At 32.5% G+C, this 11370-nt stretch overlaps 1 protein-coding gene across 1 annotated transcript; it reads right to left on the bottom strand.

The window, feature by feature from the left end:
* Positions 1–6969: 6969 nt before the first annotated feature.
* On the bottom strand, positions 6970–10016 carry LOC145635852 (desmethyl-deoxy-podophyllotoxin synthase-like). The gene is made up of 3 exons (XM_081687222.1): positions 9422–10016; positions 8254–8590; positions 6970–7642 (listed from the first exon to the last, which is right to left on the bottom strand). The coding sequence occupies exons 1-3, from the start codon at positions 9970–9972 to the stop codon at positions 7028–7030; spliced, it is 1503 nt and encodes a 500-aa protein (XP_081543348.1). The 5' UTR covers positions 9973–10016; the 3' UTR covers positions 6970–7027.
* Between the last annotated feature and the right edge of the window lie 1354 nt (positions 10017–11370).

Raw genomic sequence — 11370 nt, 5'->3', positions numbered from 1 at the left:
TTATATTTTCTCTCCTTTAACTTCAACACTAATTATTAAAAGATTTTTCTTCTCTTCTAAAATTTAATGTTGTTCATGATGGTAGTGCACGTACAATAACATATTAACAATTAGAGAGGTTAGTAGCTTAGTATGGATCGATGGTGTACAACACAACTGTCATTAACTCATTATATACAATAATTAGAAAACATTATGAATGATAAACCATTGCAAGCACGCTAACTAAACACACAATAATAAACCAAAATAAGCTTGTAAATATATTGTTAAAACAATGAATTTCCAGTCAAAAAAAAGTATAGTTCAATTTAAATACTTGTAATTATACGTAAAAATAAATAAATAAAAACTTATCTCAACTTATGCTTCATATTAAAAGATGACAATTTATATATTTTTAGGAAGTAACCCTTTTTAACTTGGTAATAATAGAAAAAGAAAACTTCAACTTATACATACGTAGTATATAGTTTATAGTCAGGTTATCATTTTTTAAATAGGTAATTAATTAGTCACATATCATGACTATCGGTCGCCATCTATAGAGCCGTTGATTATTGATAATAGGTTATGCTATGCTTTTCCGTATTTGATATGTATATATTAGATATCAAGTTAAGCGAGGTCTCGATTATATTAATGTTGAAGTCACACATAAAAAGTAAGTAATTAGTAGGTAAAAGTATACGAAATCTACACACATAGTTGAATCGAAATTAGTGCGATTTGTGGTTGCTGGACGCGTTGTGGACGGTGCGTGGTTGGAGAACTTAGAGGTGGTGCTGCAATGGTTGGATGATTTTGGGGAGGTGAAGGTCGTAGGGGTTGCTGGGAATAGTGAAGATGGTTGCCCAAATGCTGAAGGAGAAATTGCATTATGTTTTAATTTTTTTTAAAAAGAAATTGCAATAAGGTTAAGGAATCAACATCATTAGAAGATTACCATCGATTTTTTATAAATTTTTTTATAATTTTTTAAAAAAATTTATTAACGATTCATCTGTGTTTTTTGGTTTGACAGTATTTATTTTGTATTTTTTTTTTTTAAAAGGAAGGGATTTAGTTTTTCCCCTAAAATGAGTGCTAAGGGACTAAGTCTTTCTCAGGTGAGTTAAATGTGAGTTAACTTGCCGGATTCTTAACTCTAGGTCCCAAAAGATGAAAAAAAAAAAAAAAAAACTCAGGTCCCAAAAGGTAAAAAACTTACAAACTTATACCCAACTTTGTACTTAACTCCTCTTTTTTGTGGTTTTAAAATTAAAAAATTCATTATGAATGTTGCTATTTGGTCAGCTTTGTTGCTGATTTTTACATCATTACTCCATCCGTTTATAAATATTTGTTCCATTTCTCCATGTGCGGAGTTTTAGGAGAAATTGAAGAAAGTAATAAAATATTGAGGTAGTGGGGTGGGTGGGAGAATAAAATATTGTAAAAAGCAAAAGTAGTGGAGAGAATTGGAGGAGAGAGAATAGAGGAGAGAGAGTATGAAATTAATAAAAAAATGATTTATGTTGGGTCCACTAGGTTAAAGAAATTAATTAAATATTGTAAAAACTTTATAAATAAGGAAATAGAACAAGTATTTAAAAACGGTCGGAAATGAAAAGTGGAACAAGTACAACAGATGAAGTATTTCATAATAAGGGATTTTCGTGTTTACTCGTGAAGACCAAAATACTCCTCTTCCTTTATTTATACAATAGAGGTAATTAAAAAAAATTCAATTAATCAGCACCTAAAAAATGAATCAATCAGGAAAACATTTTTAAAAAATAAAAAATCATTTACTTGAATTACGTCCATATATAATTGATATACTCTCTCAGTGTTTTAATCCGTGTTACACTTTTACTAACATAAAATTTAAGGCAATTTAATTGATTTAAATAAAACAAGAGGTAGGGTAGTTTGCGTATTGAAGAATTGTAAAAGAAAGATATATAGTGAGGCTAAGTAGTATATTGAAAAGTAATGAATGTAAGAGGAAATAAATAAATAAATAAATAAATAAATAAATAAATAATAATAATAATAATAATAATAATAATAATAATAATAATAATAATAATAATAATAATAATAATAATAATAATAATAATAATAATAATAATAATAATAATAATAATAATAAAAAAGAAGTAGTAGTGGATTTGGGAGGGTAGCATATATAAAAGTAGAAAGATATAATATTATAACTAGTTTTAGGCCTGGGCGATGCCCCGGTCATTTTTGGTATATAAAAAATTATAGTAAATTAAATTAAAATCTATTGGCGGTTTTTATAATTTTTTAAAAAAAAAAATCATTTTTTTAAACATTATTCAACATTATTAAAATTCATCAGGAAATTTGCAGTAATCTAAATTTTATAATTCATATTAGTTTGTTTTATTTGTTACAAGAATTTTTATCTACCATTAAAAATTTATTCAAGGTAAACACATGTTGCTATGTATTTTTGTGTTACATATTTTAAATACATATAACCTATAGAAATTATGGATGAGTAAACGAAAGAATGAGATTATATTGAAGTATATATATAAGTTCAATTAAAAATTTAGAATTTATGAAATTTTTGTGAGGAAACGTTGATATCTGTTTTAATATGACATGACTCTACTTCATTTATCAAGTCATGAGTCATGACGACATGTGGCAAAAATTATGACACGTGGCATGATTACAATTCTTCCCATGACTTTTAATATACTTGTATATATAGATGTAACGCTTATTAAAATACCGTCACATCTAGTAAGTGTAACACTTATCAAAACACGGAGGAAGTAGAAGAAATAAAATGGAACCTTAAATTTTGATACTCCCCACTATTCTCTATACTAGCTAGGGTGGCTAACGCATCCTAGCTAGCCACATTTAGAGAGCCCTTTCAGTTGTTAGTAACATTGATGAGTGAAAATATGTATTTAAAAAAATGTTTTTAGGGATGTAAATGTATGTTTGCACACTTTTCTTAAGAGTTTAAAAAGAGGCAATAACATTAATGAAGTCAAATAAATGTAAAAAAAATAAAATAAAAAATTGGAGAGTATAATTTTCCAAACACTATTCATAAGAGTTAAATCATTAAATCACACAAGGAATTAGATGTAGGGCCTGTTCACATTTACTTAATTTCAGTTCAGTTCAGCTCCAATCAGTTAAGTTCAGTTCAGCTCCTAATTTTCCTCTCTCATAAAATATTCATTTCAGCTCAATTCAGTTCAGTTCAGCTCCAATCAGTTCATTTCAGTTCAGTTCAGTTCAGCTCAGCTCAGTTCAGTTAATGTGAACAGACCCGTAATTATCATTATATCAATTTGGGCATATAAGTAAAGAAACATTTTAAGAATATAATAATTGTCCTTACACTATTCATAAGTGTTTTATTTTTACACTTTTTAGAATATAAGTGTTTTTTTTTTACACTTTTTAAAGGTAAGGATATAGTTTGTATATTTTCTGTAATATCTTTTGAGATCTCCTGACGTGATTAGGTCCCTTGTAACCCTATATATTGGAATCAATGGAATACACTCCAATCTGAGGAGTTTTCACTAAATCTAACATGGTATCACAATTTTAAACTACGATCTAGCTTCTGCAATATTTTTTTCCCTTTTATTTTTTCATTGTTCAAGTAAGACAAACTTTTAAATAAATCGGATATACAGTAAATATTGTATATCTATTATAAAGTTACCCCTAAAATGAACAAACGTTACCCTAATTTGTATAAAAGTTACCCTAACATAAATAAAAGTTACGAAGTATTTATACTTTATTGATTTAAGTTACCCAAAAAATTGTAAAAATGAACCTAAATTTGATAAAAAGTCACCATTAATTATTTACAGTAAAATACTATTTACCGGATGTCCGGATGTATACAAAAGTTATTCCAAGCTAAATGGATGGAAAAAGGATTGTTGTCAAAGTTACCAAAGAAAAAGCATGTAGTATATTGATCAATATGCATCATATAAATTCAATATCCGCGCATTTCTCCTGATTTTTATTTTGACCCTTAATTTTATAATCTTTTCAACAAATCTTAAGAATTTTACACTGTATTGCTCAATTACTCTAGATTTTATTATCATTTACATGATTTTCTTAAACAATTTTTACCCATCGACTAGGTTACTTTTAAATAAATAAATAATCAATATACGATATAAATCATGTGTTAAAATAAAATAAAAAATTTTACATGTATGTGCATAAGGAACTATTTCCTACCAATTGAATATCGCCATATTGGTGTAGTAGTGATTGAGATTACACTTGAAATAGTTGACCTGTATTCGATCCCGCGCAACAACAATTGGGAGGGGACTAGATTCTAACCACCCATAATTGATCCCCGAATCCGGATTAGCCCAAAGGGGTTTTTTTTCACGTTATTTAAGAAAAATGGGCCTCATGTGATCTAATACATCTAAAATGAGGGTGAGAGATTGTTAAGAGTGTAATTTAGTGTCTGTAAAAAAATTAAAAAATAAAAAAAAATAAAAAAAAATAAAAAAAAAAAAAAACCATTCCTATAGTGTGTTACAATTAAGTATTGTGACATTTTAATTTTAAGAAAATATTTTAAATATCAGTAAAAAAAATAGAGGAAGTAGTATATATCACCTCAAGTGAAGTTATCTTACATAGGCCCATGTATTCAGTCTGTTGTATGCCTATATGACTTGCACTCTACTTTCATTTGAGAGTGGTCCTAAACAACATTACACACCCGCCTTTTAAATTAGATGGTTTCAACCTAGTTCCTATGAAATATTATCGGATCAACTAACAATCGATCCGATAGACAACAAAAGAAAAGAATGAAAACACATACAATGGGGCAAAACATTCTCTCTCTAAAACAGAAACACTCCTCCTTCTCTCTAAAAAGAAAAACAGAGCCCCTTCAAACCACCCCTGCCGCCGGCGGCCAGAGCATTAGTGCTCAACCAAGGTCGTCGGCGAGCATTTCTTGACGACCTAGGCGACTATTCAAGTGCAATTCCTCCTAGCTAACCCAAACATTCTAATTTTCTTGAAGAAAAGTTAGGGTTAGGGTTTTAGATTTCGATTTTGGGGGAATTTTTTTTTCGATTTTCTACCTTTTCAGATCGAAGGACTAGCAAACCCAAACAACCTCTAGATTGGAAGACCGACGATTAGACGCCGCAATTAGATTACACCTTATTTGACTATTTTCTTTTGAAAGTTGGGTCTCTTTGATTTTGCGTTCCCCCTTTATAGATTCCTTACATTTTCAATCTCTGGTATGTCTTGTTTGGTTATGGAGAAGCTTGTTTTCTCTTTGTTTATCAGTTTGAAGTTTGAACCTTAGTTTCTAGTTGTTTGGTATTTAAAGCTTGTCTTAGTTTTAAGTTTTTATGGATAAGTTTGAAGAACTTAGGGGGATTTCGTGTATTGCTCATGTTGAAGAAGATGATATATCTTCACATAAACTAGAGCTTTTAGTTGGAAAGTTGGAGAATCCATATGGTATTCTGGAATTTGTTAGGGGTTTGAAAGATGAAGGTAATGCCTTCTACAAACAGTGTAATATGGGATTAGCGCTTACTAAATACTCTCTTGCACTCAAGCTATTATCTTTTGTTACGGTGGGTAATGATGAAGATAAATCAGTTTTTTCGAGCCTAGCTGTGTCTCTTAATCTGAACTTGGGTGCTTGTTATGTCAAAGAGGAAAACTTTGACAAAGTGGGTTAATTGTGTTCTGCAGTTTTGTGTTATGATACTTCTAATGTGAAAGCTAATTTTAGAAGGGCGGTGGCAGCTTTAGGGCTTAATAAACCCAAATTAGCTTTCATGGATCTTGCACAAGCAATTAGGATTGATCCGACCAACAGAGAGTTTCAACAAAAACTCAATGAGGTGATATCTTTATTGGGTTGGTCCTCAGATTTTGTTAGTGAGGCACTTGCAGTTACAAGAGAGGATATGTTTAGGGATTATGCTAAAATTGGGAAAGAAGAAGAAAAGAGGAAGTTAAGGAAAAAAGGGAAAAGAAAGGAAAGAGATGGTAGTGGAGATGGTTGTGTTCGTAGGTGTATTGGTGTAAAAGATGTCACCAAAAAGGAAAAGGATGTTGCTGACAAATCTTTTAATTCGGAGGAGGGTAAAGTTAACCCTATCGATCAAGATCGAAGGCCCAACATTATTGATAACAATTCTGATCTGAAGTCAACTTCAGAAACAAAAAACCCAAATCTTACAGGGTCAAGTTATCGGTTTTGTAACCGAAAACGTATTGATTCCTATTTGCATCTCACTCCAACAATGTATGGAGCGATTTCTAAAGGACGGACACTACACTACTATTGCTCTTCGAGGAAGGATTTTATTAGCATTCGAGTACTTGATCCTCCAAAAAAGATGGATTGTGTTGAAACTCAAGAAGTTTTTACACCAATGGAGATTAGTCACCCCCCTGTGAAAGGGCATGATAGCTGTGAAGCAACTCCAAATTTGGCACAAGATGATCCGACCATAGGTATGGTTGATCAAGTGTCATCGTGTGAAAGTACGTCGGTGCCCCTTCCAGGTGCTCCAGTCTACTCCCCGTTGAAGTCTACTGCAAGCCCCAACAACCCCTCTTCTCAGAATTTGAAGTTATTGGTTTCTATTTGTCGTTCCAGAGCTAGAAGGAAAAGTCAATCTCTAAGAAGTTTAACATCTTCTATCTTTACTAACCCTTTGTTTTGCAGGATGAGTGGCTCAAAAAGGAAAGCGTCTTATCCCACCGAACTCCTATGGCTTCCGAATAGAAAGTTGTTATATGGTTCTACCCCTAATGTTCTAGTGTGTTCTTTAGTTTATGATTAATTTAGAGTTTTGCTATTATCAAAAAAAAAAAAAAAAAAAAAAAAAAGAAAAAAAAAAGAAAACACATACAATGTCTCCCTATATTACCATACTTTTGTTCAATATAATATAAGAAAAATCACATTTCAATAAAGCAAAAAAAATAAATTACTTTACACTATGCAAGATTAGTAAGGCCAATGGATTGGAATTACATGCAAATCATTTTTCCTTCGCATTGTTATACCAAAAGAATCATCCATATCTAAATTTTCAGGATTTCCATCACCAATAGGTAATTTCCAATCAAAGTGGTAGAGTAACATGGCTAACGGGAGCTCAACATTAGCTATACCAAGTGCCACGCCAGGGCACTTTCTTCTCCCTGCACCAAATGGAAGTAACTCGAAATCACTTACTTTGTAATCTGTACAACAATCTTCAAATCTTTCGGGATTAAATCTCTCAGGTTCCAACCAAGATTTAGGATCTCTTCCTATAGCCCATGCATTGATAATTACTCGAGTTTTGATAGGTATATCATAAGATTGGATTTGACATCTTTCAACGGATTCTCTAGGAACCAAGAGAGGAAGTGGGGGGTGGAGGCGTAAGGTTTCTTTGATCACTTGTTTCAAGTACGTGAGCTTGTGTAGCTTTGTCTCATTAACTACAACCTCTCCTTGATATACTCGTCGTACCTCAGCTTGTGCCTTCTCCATTGCTTTTGGATTTTTTAGCAATTCAGACATTGTCCATTCCATTACAGTTGATGATGTCTCACTTCCTGCACCAAAAAGCTCCTACAAGCACAAGCAAATTGTGAATGTTTAGATCACCATTATTATTCACCACATAATGCTAATGACTTAATTTCAAATAACCTATCAAAGGATTTTAATTGTGGCTACAACCTAAGGTGATGTTTCAATATCTATGTTCTCTCCTCTAGTTGAAATGTCCGATTTCCAAGTAAGCAAAGCAAAATAAAATAAGTTACGTTAGTTGGTAACTTTCTTCATTTCAATGCAAGTTAATGGGCTTGTCTTGATCCTTGATCAACACAATTTTGTATGTAAGACGGGTCATTTGGTTAGTAAAAGCCTTTGCAGGAGAGAAAAGTGATTAAGTATAAAACATATTCCTGAGATTCAACCATTAGTTTAAACTTTTGGTTGAGATAGGCCGTTAACCTGGTGTCCAGTGCCAATGTAACACATATGTAACGGGTTCAAATCTCGTCTACCCCTCTTTTCAAAGTGGAATTTAAGAGCTGGGCGGGTATGAGGATGTCATATGTGATATGTCACCATATCATTGTTACAGAAAAGGGAACACATACTAGTACCATGTAAAAATTTGTGCAAATGTGCATGATATGTATATATATATGAATGGAGTTCCGGCAACTTACCAATGCAACCGCCTTAATGTTATCAGTACTCAAGCAGAAATCATGAGAAGCTTTGACATTATCCTTGTGAAAGTTGAGTAGAACATCGATTAAGTCTTCCTCTTGTTTACCCTGATTGTTCTTCTTATTAGACTTGTGTTCTTCAATTATAGGATCAAGTAATCTATTTGATTCCTGAACAAGGTCCTTGAATTTCTTCTTCATCCCACTTATCGTATGAAGAAAATCGATTGACGGGTAGACGTCTGCAATGGAGAAACCTGAGGCAATCTTTGTAAAAGCTGCTGATAGAGCTTTAAATTTTTCTTGCTCTTTGCCTTTCTTATTGAAGGCTATCCTGATGTATTAGACCATTTTAGTTTAATAAACACATGTTCAAATTTTGAATTACTTTTACTTCCACTTTAAGAATTTATGACTTTGATTTTAATTTTAAATTACATATGAACAAGTTCTGTAAGATACTCCATCACCTAATCATCATATACAATAGTAATATTCTTAAATGCACAAAAAAATCCTGTTATTTAAAATGAAAATTCCACTCACTTAACGTGTTAAAATGAACAAGTACTTTAAAATGAGACATCATCAGATTCATATTAATATAAACTTTGAAAATTTTATACTTTAATTAACAAAAAAAAAAAAAAAAAAAAAAAAAGAGATAAGATCATCTTATTTAATTTGTTATTTCTAAAATAAGTAAATATCAATCATTTGAGATAAGGTAATCGAAGAGAGGTTGACCTGATACTACCCAAAATAACCCGAGCTGACTTTTCCTTGCCCAAAGTGACTAGAGACAATTTATGTTAATCGATTGTCTCAAACAAATCCAATATTCCAAGTGGCCTCAACTAGACCCAAAATGACCACACTCAAAAGTCAAAGTTACATGTACCTAAAAATACCAAATCAAATTGACCTGAACATACATATTGAAGATAGCCTAAGCCAAATTAGGCCGATCTATAATAGTACCTGACTTAATTGTTTACTTTACTCAAAATGATCTGATCCAAATAACCAAATCGATCTTAGATTATAGATTCAATATAAATAGTAGATGTCTATGTATAACTTTACCGACTAAATTAGCTAGCATAAGGTCAAACATATTGCATAGCAAAGTTTAAAAAGCAAAAGTATATTAAACCCAAGTTACCTAGATGTAATGTCAAAAGTGAGGGCAAAGAATTTCTGGCTAAGATTGACCACAGACCCTGCCTCCGATCTTAGCAACTCTACAAACTCCGCAACCTCCTCCTCCCTGATAACCCGAAACGACTCGACCCGCTTCATTGTAAACAGCTCGAGCACCGAGATCTTCCGCACCTGCCGCCAATACTCACCGTACGGGGCTAATCCAATGTCCGAAGAATCATAGAGAAGCTCTTTCCCAGCCATAAGAGTTGGCCTACTACAAAACACAGCATCATGAGTCTTCATCACCTCCTTTGCCATATCAGCCGATGATACGACAACGGTAGGAACTTCTCCGAGTCGGAGGTGCATGATAGGCCCATACACCGTCGCCAGCTCGGCGAGGCGACGGTGTGGGAGGGTATTTCCCCATGCTAGTTGGTGTAGGTTGCCAATCAAGGGTAACTTTGTTGGCCCTGGTGGTAAATTTTTTGGTGTATGTTTTTTCAAAAGATTGAATACTATAAGGAGAGATAATATGAAGAGTGCTAAGCATAACCAGGAAACCTCCATTTGTTTTTGCTATCTTACATTGATCTGTAAACATTATATGAATACATAGATGCAAATGCAATCTTTTTAAATATTCGTCCAATGCATTATTTTGACAACGGTGGTTGCAATGTAAATGCAATTAATTAATACATCTGTATACGACATTAATGCCATGTATTATTGCACTGTTGCTATTTATGTGTGGATTAATGCCACATGACTTTTAATTCACCCTTTCCCTCCTTTTTTTTTTTTTTCTTAATTGGCACGTGAAATGCTGAATGCCGGAAAATAAAAGTCAATGATGAATTTTCGATCAAGGGTAGTCTCTTACAACATTTACCCTTTTATAAGATAGTTTCTTACAACATTTTTTTTATTAGGTAGTTTTTCGAAAAAAAAAAAATATTTTATAAGGTAGTTTTTCATAAAATGTCCTTTATTATTTTATAAGTGATCACACAATGGTCAGCCATACACAAAAACAACTGTGGAGGAAGTACAAGCTAAGCACATACGAGGTGCTCGTGGGGCACATGTGACAAAGTGCGTGTAAGGGACGTGATTTAACAGGTGATCACGTGTGAAACTCTATAGACTCAGTTACCCACTAATGGACCATCAATTAAAATTGAGGGATCCAACTTTACCGCGAGGATATTTGGTAATGTCATTTTCTTTCACCGAGGATATTTTGGTAATGTCATTTTCTTTACCGCAATACCGCTTGCAAACTTGCATTGCTAAGAATGCTACTGGCTACTGCTAAGGCAAGTATTATCAAATGCAAGCCGGTATCATACGCAGCGAGTGCAAATGTGCAATACACGAAGCTCTAATGAAAGCTCAAAACACAGAGAACTTAAGATCATCAATTGATTACTTTTTTTTTTTTTTTTTTTTTTTTTTTTTTTTTGGCAAGAGTAAATTTTTTTTTTAAACCTAGAATCACATGGTGACCTAAATGAGGGATTGTAAAGGGAGGAATGTTAGGCATGAAAAATGTATAACAAGGGGTATTCATGTAAGTATACATATGTACAAACGAAAGCATATTCTGGTATCATTGTATGATCAAATGGTACCATTGAATATACAGTGATACTATATATGCACATAATGGTATTATATATGCATTCAGTTGTATAAAATTTATGCATAAATAGTACCACTGAGGATTCAATGGTATCATATTCAATGGTATCATATGCATAAATAGTACCACTGAGTTTCAGTGGAACAATCAACATGTGGTCCACCATCACATGATATAATCCGACCAAAAAAATAGGTGAGGTCCACCTACAGACCTCTCTCTTCCTATCTCTCTCCTCTTTTCTCTTTCTACCATGTGTTTTAAAAATATTTTAATCAATATTATGTATTTACAAATGCATAACATTCCTCTATTTCCAC

This window comes from Chenopodium album, chromosome 6 (genome assembly GCF_948465745.1).
Source record: "Chenopodium album chromosome 6, dcCheAlbu1.1, whole genome shotgun sequence".
NCBI classification, from domain to species: domain Eukaryota; kingdom Viridiplantae; phylum Streptophyta; class Magnoliopsida; order Caryophyllales; family Amaranthaceae; genus Chenopodium; species Chenopodium album.
The sequence above is the reverse complement of the archived record's forward strand: the minus strand, read 5'-3'. Positions and strand labels throughout refer to the sequence as shown.